Genomic DNA, 19817 nt, shown 5'->3' with positions numbered 1-19817 from the left:
CCCACTACGAACTCCCGAACTGATTCAAATGATTTTCGATCCCCGAACTGACTCAAATGATTAGCGAACCCGCTCCGAACTCCCGAACTGCCTCAAATGATTCGCGAACCCGCTACGAACTCCCAAACTGATTCAAATGATTCGCGATCCCCAAACTGACTCAAATGATTCGTGATCCCGTATCGAACTCCCGAACTGACTCAAATGATTCGCGAACCCGCTACGAACTCTCGAACTGACTCAAATGATTCGCGAACCCCGAACTGACTCAAATGATTCATGATCCCGTATCGAACTCCCAAACTGACTCAAATGATTCGTGAACCCGCTTTGAACTCCCGAACTGACTCAAATGATTCGCGAACCCGCTACGAACTCCCAAACTGATTCAAATGATTTGCGATCCCCAAACTGACTCAAATGATTCGCGAAACTGCTCCGAACTCCCGAACTGACTCAAATGATTCGTGATCCCAATGATTCAAATGATTTGCAAACCCGCTTTGAACTCCCAAACTGACTCAAATGAATCACGCTCTGAACTCTATTGGCTTAGTTCTCTAATTTCATAACATTTACTGATTTTAAGGTACGAAAAGTATGTTAACAAATAAAATATCAATATTTCCATTCCGAAGGGGTGACTGGTCATCTGTGTGATTTGGAGAAAGGCCGGTAAAAGTGTGACTTATAGTCCGGAAAATACAGTAAGTATGGAACATGAGAGGAGAAAGAGTTACAGTAGAATATCAGCCAACAGGACATGCAATATTTACCATTGGAATTGTTTACTATGAAAACATGGTATGATCAAAATGTAATTATGTCCTAATCTACACCACAGGCAGTTCCGATACACAGGATACAGGCAGGTTGTCCGCTGGGCGTATGGAATAATAGGCAGGAACATTAGGAAAGCCATACCTTCATGTGTTGTGTCAGCAATAAGGAGGCAGTTTGCAGAGGAGGGACAAACATACAAAGGTTTCCAGTGGCCCCGCTTGGAAGACGATTAATAAATACATAGTGAAACAAACTGTACTGGTACAATTGATCTTTTATTACATGTTAAAACGTGAGTGTCGTGCGAGATGGAGGCTGACTGCCTCATCCTTGGCAACCTTCTGGACGGAAGAGGTGAGGGGGGGCGGTGCAGCAGAGGACAAGATGGCACTGCTTTCTTGTAGGGCCTGTGGTGACTTGCAGTATTCCTCTACCAGAGAGACCATAAGATTTGTTGCGTATCCTTGAGGAGAGAAATGTTTAGAAAACATTTAGTAACATGGATGACTCGCATAAAGATAGATTCACACAAAAAAGATATTGAAAAACTAAGTGAAACTACTAACCGTAAGATGGTTTCTCCTTGATGGGGTGGACTACCCAGCCACCTTTCCGAAACCGTAACTAGTTAACCGTAAAAAAAAAAAGCGTACCTCACCCTCACTAGTTCGCACTACATCTCTGTTGCCATTACTATTGAAATGTAGGGCTGCCAAGAGAAGTCTGTACGAGATAAGTAGATAAAACATTAGGTCTCCAAAGCTAACCCAATGCAGTGAAATGCAACAGAAATATGACATTAATGTTTTCAGTTCAAATGGGTATAAGACAATGACTCATCTTTGCAATTATTTTTTTGCAAAAAATATGTAATGCTGTTATCAATCTATAACATTTTGGTCTGCTATACAAGACTGCATTAGTTTTTAGCCATATTCATTCTGTCATAATTTCCTGAAATTGAAAACAAACTAATTTTATTAGTATCGATACTTTTAAGTGATAACACTACCTGCTGTACATCCCAAGAAAAGAAAAGCCAGTGTGTTTGGGAGCAAAGTGCAGAATAAGGGAATGGTAGGCCTCCAGGGAGAATGTCTGATGCTGAGGTGACAATTGTCGAATATCCTTTACCAGTGCTTTCCTGGCAGCTACACTCTCCAGTTTAGTGGCTGCTGGTGATCCGGAATAAAACGTATTCTGTCATATAATCTCTCGCATTTCATAACACAAGTAATTATTAGTACACATGGGGTTACGTATTGATAAAACCAAACTAAAATTTACAAGCACTGAAAAAAGTTTAGCCTCAAAACATTTGACATCTTTTAACATAGGCTATTATGTTGTACCTGGTTCCAGCCACTCCTTGTTTCTTGCCTCTCCTTCCAACGGTGGATGTGCGCAGCTGGGAAATGCTGGAGAGCTGTGTTCATGTATGTCCTGTACATGATTTATCATACTCTGCCATTTTGCCTGCATCTCATCTGGATCTCCTGTAGGGGTGGAAGCTGCGGTCCAGTAGAGATGGTTGATAATGGCAGGCCTCCACAGCTTCAGATCCTCACAGTCCCTCTCTTTTGCAGCAGCATCCAGTGCTTTCTGTACACCTGTTCCAGAGCAGACAAACAGAGCAGAGCAAATTAATTATTAGGAAAGTGAATTTAACTACAAAAACAAGTCTGTTATATAGAACTACCAGCATCACAATACATACTTTTCCCAATATGCCAGACGTCAAAGAAATGCTTTGTTCCTTCTGAACACATTTTCTCACGTACCCACTTGGCCACCTAAAACACAAATTGATTTTATAGAATTGATTTTGAGTGATACTGTGCCTGTCAATGCTGTTCAGCTTTAGATCTCTCCTAGCATCATTACCTGCCGATTTCTGTCTGTTATCAGAGCAGACACTTGCATGTCTTGGTCCATCAGGAACTGCATACTCCGCTTTAGACCCTCTAGCTCACACCAAGAGCTGCTTGGGACTTCTGAGCTCTGTAAAACCAACTGATTATTACTGAACAGTAACTGTAATATCAGTAACTAAATCAGACAAGATTTCTGTGTGACATCAACTTACTTGGACAAGCTGAACATCCAAAACTTTGTTAATTCGATCCTCAATCAAGGAGTAGCTACCATACTTGGCACAGTGTCCAGGAGAATCTGATCTAAGAACGTCAAAAACAGTTACATTTATAGGTTAATGCAAAAACACATTGACCTGTTCTACATCAGTGACGTGAGCTGGACCATTCTACCTGCAGTCACCAGACAGGATCAATCCACCCCCAGTCTCCTTCAACTCCCTGATGATCCCACTCTGCTCATTCCTCCAGGCCTGCACGATGGTAGGGATAGTGTAATAGCGCTGATGGCGGAAAAAAGTGCCAGGACTTATGCACTGCAGGCCAAACGCTAAAACAAGTTAAATGCAGGAAAATTCATATGTGAATTTAACCGAGTAGTAACACATCTCCACATAAACACACCACATAAAATTGTAATTAAAAAAAATAAAACTTTCTGGAACCCTGTCTTAATAGCTCAATAAAATAAGTGGCAGGAGGCTCATGTGCAGCCTCACGGGGTGTAACAAGAGTAAGCTGACTGCAGTTAGGCGGGCTTTCGTGCCATGCCAAGACTAATCCATTATAACTTCAAGAAAAATACATTTGCAGAAATTACATGCAGAACTACATTTCGATGCAACAATTTGTATATGGTATTATAAGACTTACTGTGCAAAGCTCCCGTTTTCGACGCGCAGATTCTCTGCTAGTGCTAACATTAACGTTAGACTCTTCACTCCCGCCAGATTTTGCAGGTGGACTTGCATGCACCGATGGCACAGCTCCATTTGCCAGCCTAACCCACTCTTTTCGTCGAAATCCCATGCGAAATTCCATAAGATCTCCTTGGTTGTAGCTGTCCGGTGTGAAGTGTTTTTCACATACCACCGTGTGTCTAGTCAACGAGGAGGCAGCGAAATTGCTTCTCTTTGCCTGGACGAAACGTATCCAAGCACGGAAATCTTTGTGTTTCTTGTTTGGAAATCGGTGGACCCGATGGCCAGAGAAGCTGGAGTTGTTGCATCCAAAACAAACACAAGAATTCACCATTGTGACAACTCAAACCTACTATAATAACGATAACGACAATCTCTATTATCTGTTTCCACCTCTCAGACTACGTAAACCCACACTGAGAACCAGGGCTGCAGCGCCTATGTTTGCCTGTCGTTACGTCATATGACGCGTTCTCTGGGAAAAGGCGGTTTTTTTTGGCGCGTAGCTTAGAATAGGCACTTTTTTTTTCTTAATTTCTGCCCGTGGGTGTTGTAAAACATATGTATTCTTATGTACGTCTTTTTAAATTTACATTTTCATACAATATTCTGTATAAATTAAGTTATAAAATTATATTGAAAGATGGCCTTTAAGCGTCCCAAGTCAGATTATTATTTTTTTTGTCAATCCACCCTGAGAAGAAGACAAAATACCTGTCAGTACAGAGAGTGTTTAAGTTGAGTGTTTAAATCAACAGTACACAAAGATGGCGCAGACAGACTGTTGTCTAGTTTCCGCGCGCCGATTGCTTTGGGCCGGGTTTAGTCAAAGTCCAGGGCCGTTTTTATTCTTCTTCTTCTTCTTCTTCTTCTTTTGTTTTATTGGCAACCGCACTTAACAGTGCATTACTGCCATCACCCGGTAGCTTGGATCTTGGATCAGAAACATTTCTAATCACCCCCCCCCAAAAAAAAAAAAAAAAAAAAAAACCCCACTGGCGCTGCGTGTTCAGCTCCTCCAGCTTCCACCCCACTTCCCTTTAACTCCCGTAACCTTCCGTAACCTTATTTACCTCCAAATCTACTTACCCTGTCTCACACTATACTCATCCACATCTTCTACTTTTCTCTACAAGCCTAAATACATATTAATCCTATATTCTCTTCATTAAACCAGTATTATTCAAAAACTGAAACAACACATTAACCATACTATTTCCTATATCTGAGTCAAATATATTCTTTAATGTTAACTCTTTCCCTTCATTCTTCCATAATTCTTCTCTTAACACTTCTCTTTCTTCATCATACCCATTACAATTAATAATCACATGTTCTACAGTTTCACTCTGTCCACATTTCTCACACAAACCTGTTGGATGCTTAGATATTAAGTGTAATGTTTTATTCAAACCGGTATGTCCCACCCTTAGTCTTGTAATTATACTTTCCTCCCTTCTATTTCTCCCTCTTTTTCTACCTTTTCCCACTTTCTTTTGTATTGCATATAAATGTCTCCCTTTACTCTCATTATCCCAATATTGTTGCCACTTTTTACTCATTTTCTCTTTTATTACTGATTTAATTTCTTTTAAACTATGTTGTAACTCAATGTCTACCATCTCTTCAATTACTGCTTGTTTAGCTAATTTATCTGCTTCCTCATTGTCTTTAATTCCCACATGCGCTGGGACCCACATAAACTGTACCTCTATTTTAATTTGGTTCAATTCAAAGAGATTTTGAAGAATTTCCATGATTAAATCTGGTCTTGATTCTGACTTTTGATTATCAATACTAATTATTGCTGAATAAGAATCTGAACATATGACTGCATTTTGAATTTTCCTTAATTATTTGTACTCCTAGCAGAATAGCCATCAACTCACCTGTATACACCGACAAATGATCACTAATTCTAGCTTTTTTCTTCACCATTAACTTTGGCACATTGACTGCCACTCCTATTCTACTTCCTTTTTTAGAAGCATCTGTGTATATCTGTATATTATCTCCATACGTTATTCTTAAATACTCATTTGCTCTCATTACTTCCATCTCATTATTTCCTTCATTCTGTCTTATCTTCAGTAATGTTAAATCTACTACCGGCTGAGGAATAATCCATATAGGAGTATGCATATATATTACTCTTGGTACACATCTATAATTGTCTATCCCCATCTCCTTAATATCTTCTTCTACCACCCACCCAAAACTCTTATGTTTCTTCATTCCTTGTTCCCAACATTTTCCTAATATTTTCCTTGTTGGATGTACCTCATTCTGACTATTAAGATTTGTCCAATACACAGCCATTAACTGTTGTCTTCTAATATTAAGCGGCATTTCATTTATCTCTATTTGCATTGCTGCTATAGGTGTTGTTGGATATGCTCCACAGCAAATTCTCAATGCCTGTGCTTGAATTCTATCCAATTTCTCTAACTGTGACTTTGCTGCCAACCCATATGCTATACTTCCATAATCTAGTACAGATCTTATCATTGCTATATATACTGTTTGAAGTGCCCCTCTATCTGCTCCCCACTCTTGTCCTGCCATACATTTCATTATATTTAACACTCTTTTACACCTATTCACTATCTTATCAATATGTTCTTTCCATGCAAGTCTAGTATCTAGCCACATTCCCAAGAATCTAACTGATGTTACTCGTGCCATATTCCTGTTATATATCCTTAACTTCCATTCATTACCTACTTTCTTGTTGGAAAATATTATAACTTGTGACTTCTCCACCGATAGCTTAAATCCCCACTTATATGACCATTTAACTACCTCATCCACAGCCTTCTGCATTTTCCCCATAATGAACTTATTGTTTCTCCCTCTGAACCACAAAGCCCCATCATCTGCAAACAGTGATCTACCAACACTCCTATCCACCTTACTAAATATATCATTTATCATTATTATAAAAAGTACTGGACTTATCACACTTCCCTGAGGAGTACCATTTTCTATTATTCCTGGAGATGATATAGTATCTCCTACTCTCACCCTTATTACTCTTTGCTTAAGAAAGTCATTAACCCAATTAAACATTCTTCCCCCTACCCCCATCTCCTCCAACTTAATCATCAGACCCTCCCTCCATAACATATCATAGGCTTTTTCAATATCAAGAAACACAGCAATTACTGATTCTTTATTTGACAGAGCTTTCTTTATTTCCGCTTCCAAACACATAACCGGATCCATAGTTCCTCTTCCTACCCTGAATCCACTTTGAAAATGTGTTAATTTTCCTTCTTTTTCCAAAAAATATACTAACCTATCCGTTATCATTCTCTCCATCACTTTACCTACATGAGAAGTAAGGGCTATTGGCCTATAGCTAGCCGGCTTACTTGGATCCTTCCCTGGTTTCTTTATTGGCAATATCAATGCTTCTTTCCAACTTTGCGGTAGCACCCCCATTTCCCACACTTTATTATAGAATTCTAACATTACTCTCAACGATTCCTCACTTAACTGCTTGATCATATAATAGCTGATTTTATCTTGCCCTGGAGTAGTTTCTCTCATTCTCCTCAGCGCTCGCTTTAGTTCCGACATTTCAAACGGGACATCCATCATATCATCTCTTTTCTGTCTTTTTCCCAATAGATGAGGATGCTCTCGTAATACTTCCTCCCTCTCCCTCTTAAACTCTTCAGTCAGATTTTCCGTACTGTTTACTTTTATAAATGTATTACAAAACATTTCTGCTTTCTCGCAGTTTTCTATTGCTGTAACTTCCCCTTCATTTAAAACAGGATATTCCATATCTTTCCTTATTCCATTCATCGTTCTGATCATACTCCATACTTCTCCTATTGGTGTACTTCTCCCTATTCTATCACAGAAATTTCTCCAATGTTGTCTTTTTGCCCTTCTTACCACCTCTTTAACCTTTGCTTGTTCTCTCTTATATTCGATTAAATCTGTATAATTATGCATTCTTCTTGCCTTCTTGTATGCTCTCCTTTTCCTTCTAATAGCTTCATCACACTCCTTATTCCACCATGGTACCATTTTTGTCTTTCTTCTTCCTTTACCCTTAGGAATATTACTTACTGCTGCGTTTTTCATAACTCCTATAATTTTCTCATTTATAGCTTCTATATCATCTACCCTTCTTATTTCATTTATGTCTAAACCCTCCTCCACCCTTTTCACATATTCAGTCCAGTTAGCTTTTTCATACTTCCATCTCCCTTCTCTTCTCTCACTTCTTTCTACACAATTATTCATATTGGTACACATTTCAATCAAAATAGGAAAGTGGTCACTACCTATAGTACATTTCCTTAATACCCTCTAGTTAATTATTCCCCCTAACCTACTTTTTACAAGAGATAAATCCAACACCGTTTCTTGACCTGTTCTCATGTCTACTCGTGTACCTCCCCTATCATTCATACAGATCAAATTCATCTCATCCATCAATTCTTCAACCACCTTCCCATTTCTGTCAGTTACACTTCCTCCCCACATACTACTATGGGCATTGAAGTCCCCACACCATATCACCCTCTCTCTACTTTGCCCTTCTATCTCCAGCATATCTTCCAATGTCATTTGTCTACATGGATTATAAAAATGTATTATTACAACACTCTTATCATCCTTCCATACCTCCACCACCACATATTCCATTTCTCTTCCTTTCCCCACCATTCTATACTGTATTTCAGATTTAATGAAAGTAACACACCCACCACCATTTCCCTCTTCCCGATCTCTTCTCACAGAAACATACCCTTTAATTACAAAATCAAATTTAGGTTTCAGCCAAGACTCTTGTACACATATCACATCTGGCTTTTCCTCCATCTTATTTAGATAACCCTTAAATTCCAGTCCATTAGCCACCAAACTCCTAGCATTCCATTGTAAAATTACTAACATCAAAATTATTGTCCATCCCATGATTCTTGACTAGGCTGTACTTCTAAAGTTAGACCATCTCTAACCATTTCCCATGTTAGCCCTTTGATATCCAGGAACCGCTCTGCTGCTCTCACTATTATCTGTATCTTTTCTGTTCTTCTTTCAGTCTGCGCTGAACAATTTATGACCTCTGCCATGAATAACACAAAACTCTTTTTACTTACTGTCATTGTGTCATCCGATTTTTCCCTTTCCTTTTCTTCATTTCTGATTTGATCTTTCCACATCTCCTTCTCCTCACTCTCTTTCTTTTTCCTTGAGTCTACTTTTTTAACTGCTTCCGCATATGACAGCTTATTTCCATCTCTTTCCTTCTGAATTTCTACTGCTCTCTTTCTCACTTTACATCCTCCATATGCCACATTATGGGCTCCTCCACAATTTTCCATTTTGCCTCCACACCTCTTCCACATTTTCCGTACTCATGTTCTTCCCCACAGTGTGCACATCTCTTTTTGGCTCTGCATACACTCGCAATATGACCATATCTCTGGCAGTTATAGCATCTCAGCGGAGCACGCACATATTCTCTCACCCGAAAGCTAACATATCCAATCATCACTTTACTTGGTAGCATTCCTCCACTTTCAAAACGCAACATTACAGAAAGACTTTCTTCCTTATTCCCTTCCCTATTCCTTTGCAATCATTTTGCTTCAATTACATTTCCTCCTTTAATATTTATCATCAACTCTACCATAGTGACATCCAATGCTACCCCTGTAATTACTCCACATACCCATGGTTTTCCACCTGTTTGATTACAACTTGAAATCACTTGTTTACACCCAACCTTCATTTTCATCACCTTATCCCTCTGCTCCTCATTATCACAAATCACCAATAATGCTCCATCCTGAAGTACTCTTGCACCCCTAATCTCTCCTGATTGTTTCCTCAACTCCTTTGTTAACTCAATTGGGTTTACCCCTTTTACTCCTTGTCCCTCTTTAAATCTTACAATCATTTTTACTTCCTCTCTCCTTTCACTTATTACCCCCCTTTCACTATCCTCATCTGTACCTACTGAATCATCTTCATTATCTTTCTTCCTCTTATTATTTGCTTTTTCAACACTTTTTATTCTCCCTCCGTCCACTTGTGTCCAACCCATCTCATCACTTTCATCTTCAATCTCTGATTCATCAATTCTAGCTCTTGTTTCTGATCCAGCCTCCTCTTTTTTCTTTTTCCTCGATTTCCCCATCGTATTCTTATTTCAGCAACTTTTATACTTAAAGCAATTCAGTATAATTTATTTCAAACACTCACGACGGTTGCAAACACAAGTTAGTCTAACTTTCGTTTCCGGTCCGTTCTTGCTGCCCTCTTCCACCTTGATCTCGAAACGCCAACGCGACTCCACTCGATGAAGATGCTAGTTTGCTCCCGTTTTTATTCCCAGTCCGTCCCTGTTTATAAATGGCATTCTTTATTTTGTTGGCGCATGCGCACCGGAGCAGCTCTCCTGCGCACATCAGTGTAGAGATGGACCGAGAATAGATGCTGGGTTTGAGGAGTGTTCTCTGGGAGCTGATGATGTAACTCCATCAGCGGGATATTTGGGAGAATAGATCCCCCTTGAGCTGGGAAGGGTTAATAGATCGTGTCCCCAGAGCTCGTGTATCGTGTCACACTGCAGAAGTGGCTTTTCGGTGTCTTTACACACTGATGCATAAAAGCATTTACACAGCAATCAAACCTTTAAACCATTCCGTGATATTGGGGTCTGCACCGCCATAATTTATGTAGAATAGCATTTTGATTATCCTTAACTTAGCTGTGTGAAGATGCCATTAAGAAGGTCTTGATGCTGATCTGAGTTCAGCATTACACCCGAACCAGCTCATATACAACACCTGCCTAACCCAATGAAGAACGAGGACTCTACAGTACAATCTACACTTGACCGCACTTCTGTGGTCCTTCAGAGAGGTCAGAGGGCAGGCTTACACCGGGTCGAGACTGAAGAACAGTCTGTCCACGGATCCTCTCGTACCTCACAAAGCACTGATGAAGGCCTGGATGTAGGACATATTGTGAGCGGGACATTATTCAAGGATATTTAAAGACACACAGAAGTAGGCTAAGTGTCACATGTCGAGTCCCGAAAGAAAACAGAAAGAAAAAGGTGTGAAAACAAGCGGAGCGGTTTCATTGAGAGCACACTGGTGATAAAAGATATAATAGTTTAGATTAGATGTGTGATTTAGTGGATAAAGATATGGATTCAGTGTTTCCAGATTTACAGAACCCCTATATCAAGTATAGAATAGGATTTATGTCACGAGTTCACTGATGTTTCAGGTTTGGGTGTTTGCGTAGGGTCAGTGTTAGCAAGCATTGTTGACATTCATCAGTGATTTAAACACTATACAAACATCAATAATGCTTCCACTACTGTACTGTGATGTGTTTTCAATCGAAGAACCCGTCAAACTAGAGAATGTAGTGCAGACATGGTTTCATCGGCTGGATGTGAACATCAGGAAGATCTGAACACTGTGGAGCAAGTTATGACGGTCTGATTAAAGATGATTAATAATAACACATATCAGAATAAATACACAGACAGATGAGTCACTTACAGTAACATGGAGTAAGAAAATAAATGGGGTTCATTTCATTCTGACTTTAAGGAGACTTTAAAGTGTTGGGTTCAGAAAATGAAAGATTGCAAGCAGTTCAACGATGAAAGAACATGTTGAGGAACGACACACAGATCACACCCTCTCTGAGTCACCAGAAAACACTCCAAAATCACCTGAGAAAGCTGAAGAACCAGGAAGAGAAGAGAATAAATCACCTCCTGTCACTGTCACACATGTTTGCTCAGTCGAGGCAGTTGTTGAACTATCAAAACAAGTGTTACTGATAAAAACAGCGTACATTTTTCTGGCATTTCCAAACAAACAGTTATACAGAACTCAGAGAAGTGACGTGATCTTTGAGGAAATCCCTGTTCAACACTTTCTGGAGCCGTTCAATCTGCTGAAGCAAAACACAGACTAACGCTCGAGTGCAACGGAAGTTTATTATCAATTATGCTCTATGGACATCAACAAGCTTTATGTTATCATAATATGAATATCAAATTTCACTGCAATAAAGTGCAAGTCCTTTGACTGTACATTTGTTTCATTCCCTAGTGTATTGTGCCTGAAGAAGAATCTGAAGCCCTTGAGTTCAAACCACACACATGTAGCTAAAGCTGAACTTAAACTACACGAGCTGAAGACTCCCTCGTCATCATCATCATCATCAGTTAACATCGGCACTGGTTAGTATGTCTGATAGTAAACCGTTAAAACTTCAGCACATGCTGTGTGATAACAATCAAGAGGTTTGGTTTTTACAGCTCGTCCAGGTTCAGAGATGAATCATTCAGAAGAGCCACATGTCCTGGATCCACCATCGGATCAGGAGACCGTGAGGAAAAAGATGAAAATAAAGTGACAAAAAACAGGCATTGGCATGAAGACGTGGCACAATCCAGGAACACAGAACAGTCCTGACATCACAGCCTGTGCATAGGAAGAATAAAAGCACTTATGGTATCTGCAAACATCAAGCAGGTCGTGATGCTCGTTGACGCCGGAGGAGATTCAGCATTCAGCAGTCCAGTCCTCCCCAAAGAACCAGACCAACAGCATCCTACCGTCTCGGCATAGAGAAAGCAAAGGAGATGTGAACCTGCAGCACGAGACTCAGCTGAAACGATGTCCGTCACTATCTGTGCAGCAGCACGAAGGCCTCCAGCCGCTCGGGGATGTTCCCGTGGTACACCAGGCCGTGTCTGATGATGGAGCGCGCCGCCAGACACTGCAGCGTGGTGTGGTTGATGGGCTGGATCAGGTTCTTGGCCAGCTCCTTCTGGTCCAGCAGGTCGCAGGCCGTCTGTTTGAGGGAGTTGGTGCTGTCGAAGTGTGTGCCGCAGGAGATCAGCAGCTTCATGATGTCGGGGTGGTTGTTGGACGCAGCCACATGCAGAGGGCTGTTGTCATCCTGGTCTCTGCAGTTCACATCAGCACCACACTCCAGCAGGATAGATGTGACCTGGAAGGAGGGGAACTTGCAGACGGGGTAGCGGCCCACACAGGTGGTGTTCCTGTCCACGGCCAGGTGCAGCGGACTGAAGCCGTTCTTCCCACAGGCCTGCAGCTTCAGGAACCTGTAGATGGTCTCTTTCTTGAAGTGGTCCTGCTCCACAGTGCACGGCACTTTCTCCAGCAGACAGATGAGGTGCAGGATGATGGACAGCACCTTGCTGAGCTGCGCTGGATCGGGGCCGGGCTGCGTCTGCTTGATGGCACGCTCGATCTCCAGCACGCTCTTACTGAGGATCTCCATCAGCTCCTGGAAGGACACGCAGGTCCCCAGCAGACCCTTGGCTCGGTCCTGCAGCATGAAGGAGAAGAGCTCGGCGAAGGACAGCAGGCTGCTGGCCGTCATGGGGCTGAGCGCGTCCAGGTTGCTCTGCTGCATGTCCAGAGCGTACTTCCACAGCTTGATGCAGCGCTCGAAGTTGCCCGAGTCGGCGTACACGGCTCCCCGGTAGCGGATGTAGTAGGACGTGTCGGGGTGCGAGGGCCCGAGGATGCGTTCTCGGATCAGCAGCGCTTGCATGCGCATGTCGTCGGGGTCAGCGATCAGGCCGTCCAGCTCCTCGAAGGAGTTCACCTCCTTGCTGTAATCGTAGGCCGGCTCCAGCTGCTTGGGCTCGTCCTTCAGGAGCCCGTGGTTGGGCTCGCTGTGCCGCAGGTCCATGGCTCTCTTCCAGTACTTCAGCGCTCCCAGCAGGTCTCTCTTCTTATCCACGAACGTGGCCCCCAGCAGCTCCAGAGCGTTGATGCGCTCCGTTCTGCTGGTCTGAGGGTGCTGCGTGAGGAAATCCACGATGTTGGTGTGTCCCGTCACGCTGGCGGAGAGCAGCGGCGTCATCCCGTATCCGTCCTTCTCCATGCTGGAGCCGTACTTCAGGAGCATCTTCATGATCTCCAAGCTCCCGGACTCAGCGCAGTCGTGTAGAGCCGTGTTCCCTTCAGGACAGAGAGCACACAGAACACAAGACGTCAGAGATGAAGAGGACAGAAATACTACAGCTACTGTAAGATAAACCGAAGCTGTGCTAAGTTATGTTTATTTAAATGTGCAGCACTAGCAGAACCAAACGAGTCGTTTAGAACCTGAAACACAGTTCTGTTTGCTGATGACACGCTTCACATGAGCTGATGTCTTCTGTTATCAAACTGAATTAACATTGAACTGAACTGGAGCTGAACACAACATTAGTGCCTTCTGTAGAACTGCTACAGATGAACTGAACTTACTTCCACTGTCTATGACATTCACACTTTTAATTCTGAACTGAACTAACCTGATCTGAATAATAAATATTGTCTTTAAGAGCTGCTTTACAGCACAGTCTGAAGTGAAAGAGTTTCCATCATGACTCTGTTATTTTTTATTTTTCTGGTTTCATATTGATGCAAAAGCCATTCTTGATCAGGACCAACAGAAACAAACAGAGCAAATCATGATTGCTTCAGAGAAACAGCACAGGGCTGCATAATTACCTAATCGTTCACTTGTGTAATTCTGAGTGCTTAAGAGGTGTTATTTCTTTCTACAGGTAATTTAGTTGTAGTGTAACCATGCATATTTTTGACATTTGAGGCCTAACACTAACGAAAAGCAGTAATTCACTTTGAATGTTTTCAGCTCATTTATATTCATATAAAACTATAGAATGCATCATTCAATGTAAATTGTGATAATCATAATAAATAATCACAATTACAGTTTCAAGGGAATAATGGACAATAATGATTCTTGGTATAATCGTGCAGTTTATGAAGTTCGAAACACAAGCAACACTTTCCACGAGATCCACACATCTGTCTGACGTCCACTTCAGTGTTCAAACAGAACACACAAATCTGTGATTGACCAATGACAACACTTCCCTTATTTAAACAATTTAACACAGAATTGTCAACATTCCTGAACTGATTGTGATGGATTACACTAGCTGTGCTTCCCTCCTAAGTTGCGAAGCTAGTTTCCATCCACTGAAGAGAGGAAGAGGACAAAATCATAACGTCCTAAACAACTGCCACCAAATATCACTACGAAAAAGGTATTTTTCATATTTCGCTGAAACTCAATAAACGCAGTCCTGTTATCTTGCTTCCGGACGAGGATGCTGCCGTTTAGGAACACAGTCGTGTAAGACTCTTGTGATGTGGTCCAGTGGTAATTACCATCACACGAACCCATCAGTGACCCAGGAGCACAACACCAGTCAGAAGGGTCAAGATTTCAACATTCAGATTGAACTGAAAGCTGAATAAATCATCTCTCCAATGATGTGTGGTTTGTTCGGAGGACAATATTTGTCTGAGATACAACTATTTGAAAATCTGGAATCTGAGGGAGCAAACAAATCTAAATATTGAGAAAATCATCTTTAAAGTTGTTCAAATGAAGTTCTTAGCAATGCATATTACTAATCAAACATTAAGTTTTGATATATTTACAGTAGGAAACGTACTAAATATCTTCATGGAACATGATCTTTACTTAATATCCTAATGATTTTTGGCATAAAAGAAAAATGTATCATTTGACCAATACAATGTATTTTTGTCTATTGCTACAAATACATCAAGAGACTTAAGACTGCTTCTGTGCTGAAAGGACACAAATGAGTTTTTGATGTGGACTGAGAAATATATTCAGTGACCGTTTCCATCGTGGGTTATACGCAGGTTTTTGTATTGCGAAAAAAAAAAAAAGTATCCATCTCAACTGAGCTTTTTATGCACATTTTTAGAATTTATCCACATCTTGGTGTTTCCATCCAGTGTTTTATTATGTGATATCCCAAAATCAGCACAACGGGTGCGTAGGTGGATAGAAAGATAGCTAATGAAGTTTAAAGGTTTAAAAGTTTAAACCAAATCACCTACTCTGCCTCTAACAGAAACGACTGACCGCATGAGAACCCCACAGGTCTCACCTTTCACACTTTTCCGGTTGACATCGGCTCCTTTCTCCAGCAGGTACTGTGCGATCTCCTTGTGTCCTTTATAACATGATATCATGAGGCAGGTGTGTCCGTGTCTGTTGGCCACCTCCAGATCTGCCTTGTGCTCCACCAGGTATCTGACGATGTCCAGGTGTCCGTCGAAGCAGGCGGCTCTCAGCGGCGTGGAGTTGGTGAGAGTGGTATTGTTCACAGAAGCGCCGTGTCCCAGCAGAGACTGCACGACCTTCAGGTGTCCGGCGGCCGAGGCGGCCCACAGCGGCGGCGCTCCCTCGATGATCTCCCCGTCGAAGTTCACCGATCCTCCCACCTCCACAGGTGCGCAGCAGCACTCGATCAGGTACTCCAGCAGCTCCAGGTGACCGTACCGAGCAGCCATCAGCAGCGGCGTCGCTCCGTTCGTCTTCTCCGCCATCAGCTTCATCACATCGTGATCGCTCTTGTTCTCTAACAGTTTCTGGAGGAGTCTCAGTTTGCCGTCTCGGGCAGCGTTGAAAACAGCCGTTTTTAAATCCATGGCATAGGATTGCCCTGCGGCAAAAACAACAAAATCAGATACATAAAACATGCTCATGCTTTCAATACAAATTGTAGGGACGTCACACTGGTTGGCAATCAGTAATACTGAGTGAGGTTTCCTGTGTGTTGAGATGTTAAAGGAGGAGTTTATATGAATGTGTCTCTGAGGAAAACCGAGCGTCTGCAGGAGAGTTTAGGAGCTGTTTTCTTCTCATCTCGTCTCTGTAATGCACATTAATGCAGTGTTTATAAGCGGTAACCATGGAAACACTGTATCTGCTGCTCCATGAGCTCCTCCTGCTGTCAGAGAGAGGAACTGCGTCTCATTCTGACATGATTCATGTAGAACAGATTCAGGAATCATTCTGTTTTTGCTTCAGATGTTGGGATTATTCAATCTAATTTAAATCTGAATCTGCTCACGTGTGCAGCATCTTTGTTCAGATCGTGATCGAAATGCAGTGGTTTCCTCTCCTTTTAAAAGGAAAGAGCACATTACATTAAGAGATTGATTTCATTATTCATCTGATTTGGGATTTGTTTTAAAACTTCAGTTTAGTTAATTGACATTTACATTTCACAAAAAACTGTGTGGCATTCTAAGGGAGAAATAATAAAAGGACACCTTTTAATTTATGTCTTAAACACTCTCTTGTTACATAAAAAAATCATGAGCAACACACATTGTGAAATCAGTTTTGTGAATCCGATTGCATCATGAGTTGAGTGAATCGTTACGTCTCTATTAAATTTCCTAACCTTCACAAGAGCTTCAGTTTTGAGGAACATCCTGACATTCACAAACTACGAAGAGCTCAGTTTCCAGTATTTGGAGGCGTTCCTCTTTCCTCACGGGGGTGTGCACACACTTAGTTGAATATTCAATATGCAATTAATATTTGAAAAATAAAAGCACCATTTAACTTCGTATTTTATTATGCATTGCTTTGCTGGCCATAAATGCAAGTAATGACTGTGTTCTTACTGTTATCAGACTGAGGAGCCAACTTTCATGTGGACACTATTGTTTTTCTTAACATTAACATGATATGAGACAATATAAACATGATAAACATAGGCCGACTCACCTGTAAGTGCGTTCTTTAATGTTTTTATTCTTTATATATGTATTTGTGTACTTGGAATGTAACAATTCAACACAAGCCAGTTGTAAATCAATTCAAATGTGAGACAATTCAAATCTGTTGGGAACCGAATCACAATACAAGTGGAGCAGGAGTTTATATGAACGTATCTCTGAGAGGAACTGACCTCAGAATCTTTTAGATGACTTGATCTTTAGAAAACTTTACGTGGTATTTTCTTTTCATTTTGCATCTTTCACAAAACTGAAGTCCAACCATTGTGTTTTTGCTTCAAATCCAGATATGAGACAGTCTAATTAAGATTATAAACTACTCATCAATAAATATAAATGTAAAAACAACTCGTGCTGTATTTTTGTGTGGATCAGGATTAAAAGCCAGTGTTTGCCTCCAAACTCAAATGAAAAGAGCAAAGACAAAGCCTCAGTTTGTTCATATTAAGAGAATATTAAGAGATCTAGTCTATTCAAGTAACTTGTTTGATTTGGGGTTTGTTTTAAAATTTCTATTTCATTTTGTTATATTTCAGTTTTACAAAGAAATGTGCAGCAACAGTCTAATAAAACATCATTAAATTTGCTGTGTAATGTCTTCAATCTCATTTTGTTAAAAAAAAAACAAATCATGAGAAAATCGAATCGTTAAATCAAAATCGTGGGTAGAGTGAATCATTACATTTCTACTGTTTACGCACATTTATATTTATGATATGTATATCTTCGAACGCATTATTTGTGTTCCTCAACAGAGCTGTCACGTGACTTCAGAGATTCTTCAGTATGTTTGTGATCACTGAAGAAAGAAAGTCGAGTAAATGATGAGTTAATATTCGACTGTTCCTTCAAGGTTTTATGTGTCAGTCAACACACAAAGTGCTTAGACTAAGTCTAAGTCATCTACTCATAAAAACTGAACCCGAGAAATAAGATTGATTATCACTGGGTTAGCTGCTAGTTAGTCAAACGAGTTCTTCAGACGCTTTTAACACAGTGTCTGTCAGTCATATGACAGAGTTTCGTGAGTATTCTACACTGTTCCGCGTATAAACCCTGAACGGATGTGAAATATTGGCAGGAGTGCGAGGATTGATTTCATCACGTGATGAGACACACAGAAACTAGCACAGATTATATTCACTTATCTGACTATAGAAGCACTAATGACGCTCAGGTCTACAGTTGAGAGTCATCGCGTGCTCCAGAGGATCATTATTATCTCTGTTGACATCCTCATTCAGAGTTTGACCCAGATACCAGCTCAAACAGCACCGTTTCTCGGACTCTCGAGCCACAGACTCATTAAAGCACTCACCGGATCCTTCACGACCTCGACTGTCTCCGTTAACGGCCGTTTATCCGTGTCAGTGTTGTCAGGCACACAGTCTGTGAAGGTCCTTTAGCTCATGTCGAGTCCAAATAATACAAAGTGATAAAAATAGCGCGTCGCTGCGGCTCTTCCCTCCCCCGCTTCCGGTAACATCGGGCGCGATCCTCTTCAGTAAAAACACACACGGTCGGTGCGGCACGAACTCCTGTCAGCGGCTCACCAGATCAACATTATTCTGCCCTAAAGTCCATTTCTGCTCCACATCTCGGTTCTGTTGTGCCCTCGACGAGTGTCGCTCTACTGCTGATGTTCCCCGTCAGTAACGGCGGCGCGAAGGTTCCGCCCCATCCTGCGTGATTGACAGACAAACGGTCCAATCACCTTCTCGCACAAACGTTTTCCATTTAAAGGTAAACGAAAACAGTCACGACGCGAGACTGAGCGCGAGTGCTTTAATAACGCGACCGTGCGAAACCAACGGGACGTTTCTGAGGGGTTTTCTCCTCAGTGAGACTTCAAAGACGGATTCACCGAAACGAGAGAGGCTTTAAACGCTCTTCCCGCAGATCTGCCCGTTCACTGCGCGATGCGTGACTGAAACAGCGCCGGCTAGAGGCCAGAGAACGACATTACGACAAGATCTCTATCTGCTAGCTGGTTATTGTTTTTTTTTGTATAATTCTTTGACAATGTTGTATGTAAACAAAATGATGCCAGTAAAGTCTATAACAAGTTTAAAATGGACTTATTATGCATCAATGATTCCGTGTTTCTGCTTTATTTTGGGGAACCGTACAGAGAAAACATGCTAAATGCAAACGAATGTGATGTTTAGAGCAGTGACTCGATACTGATCCTGTGCAAACTCACGATGCACTTCATAAGAAGACTTCACACTGTAAAAGTGGCTCAGAGGTGCGTCTGAAGTGGCATTTAGGTGCCTTTACACACTGTTTAATGCACTTTCATAGCAATTACAACTGTATACTTTAAGCATCTTGAGTTAAAGCTGCTCGGAATTCACTATAAAGATGCAATCCCACATAAGAGCCAGACTGAATTATGCCTGCTCAGCCCCTGTGTAAATGCCACTTCAGAAGCGCTTCTGTGCCACCTCTGCAGTGCAAATTTGGCATATGACCAAGCATTACAGAGCAGATATCTGCTTTAGAGTCATGCTTTATGTGCCAATACAAACTTGCTAGTGTAATGCATAGAGCAATCATTTAAAACGGTGAGTTTTGCAATAGTTTACACACAGGGGACATCCACATTTCAGTGA

At 41.3% G+C, this 19817-nt stretch overlaps 4 protein-coding genes across 5 annotated transcripts in view; 1 reads left to right on the top strand and 3 right to left on the bottom strand.

Annotated features, from left to right (window-relative positions):
* LOC132139432 (dmX-like protein 1) overlaps positions 1–19817 on the top strand; it is a 244292-nt gene that overhangs the window by 4701 nt on the left and 219774 nt on the right. The gene's annotated exons all lie outside the window — the stretch shown is intronic.
* On the bottom strand, positions 2125–9743 carry LOC132139420 (uncharacterized). The gene is made up of 6 exons (XM_059547767.1): positions 9560–9743; positions 3051–3207; positions 2870–2960; positions 2668–2784; positions 2501–2576; positions 2125–2393 (listed from the first exon to the last, which is right to left on the bottom strand). The coding sequence occupies exons 1-6, from the start codon at positions 9741–9743 to the stop codon at positions 2125–2127; spliced, it is 894 nt and encodes a 297-aa protein (XP_059403750.1).
* On the bottom strand, positions 12188–19077 carry LOC132139426 (protein fem-1 homolog C). Its single transcript, XM_059547775.1, has 3 exons — positions 18521–19077; positions 15558–16115; positions 12188–13575 (listed from the first exon to the last, which is right to left on the bottom strand). The coding sequence occupies exons 2-3, from the start codon at positions 16099–16101 to the stop codon at positions 12266–12268; spliced, it is 1854 nt and encodes a 617-aa protein (XP_059403758.1). The 5' UTR covers positions 16102–16115; positions 18521–19077; the 3' UTR covers positions 12188–12265.
* Positions 19298–19817, bottom strand: part of LOC132139430 (transmembrane emp24 domain-containing protein 7-like) — a 39568-nt gene continuing 39048 nt past the window's right edge. For both annotated transcript variants that reach the window (XM_059547779.1, XM_059547778.1), the window contains exon 4: positions 19298–19817. This exon is cut by the window's right edge and continues 918 nt beyond it. The gene's annotated coding sequence lies outside the window, so the exon portion shown is untranslated.

Source organism: Carassius carassius, unplaced genomic scaffold (genome assembly GCF_963082965.1).
Source record: "Carassius carassius unplaced genomic scaffold, fCarCar2.1 SCAFFOLD_70, whole genome shotgun sequence".
Taxonomy (NCBI): Eukaryota; Metazoa; Chordata; class Actinopteri; order Cypriniformes; family Cyprinidae; genus Carassius; species Carassius carassius.
The sequence above is the reverse complement of the archived record's forward strand: the minus strand, read 5'-3'. Positions and strand labels throughout refer to the sequence as shown.

Excerpts from the sequence above, each read along its gene's own strand:
- LOC132139426 (XM_059547775.1), bottom strand. The coding sequence starts at position 16,101 with ATGGATTTAAAAACGGCTGTTTTCAACGCTGCCCGAGACGGCAAACTG. Across the intron at positions 13,576-15,557 it reads CAACCGGAAAAGTGTGAAAG|GGAACACGGCTCTACACGAC; the intron begins GTGAGACCTGTG and ends TCTGTCCTGAAG.
- LOC132139420 (XM_059547767.1), bottom strand. The coding sequence starts at position 9,743 with ATGGGGAAATCGAGGAAAAAGAAAAAAGAGGAGGCTGGATCAGAAACA. Across the intron at positions 2,785-2,869 it reads TGGATGTTCAGCTTGTCCAA|AGCTCAGAAGTCCCAAGCAG; the intron begins GTAAGTTGATGT and ends TTGGTTTTACAG. Across the intron at positions 2,394-2,500 it reads CGTCTGGCATATTGGGAAAA|GTGTACAGAAAGCACTGGAT; the intron begins GTATGTATTGTG and ends GCTCTGGAACAG.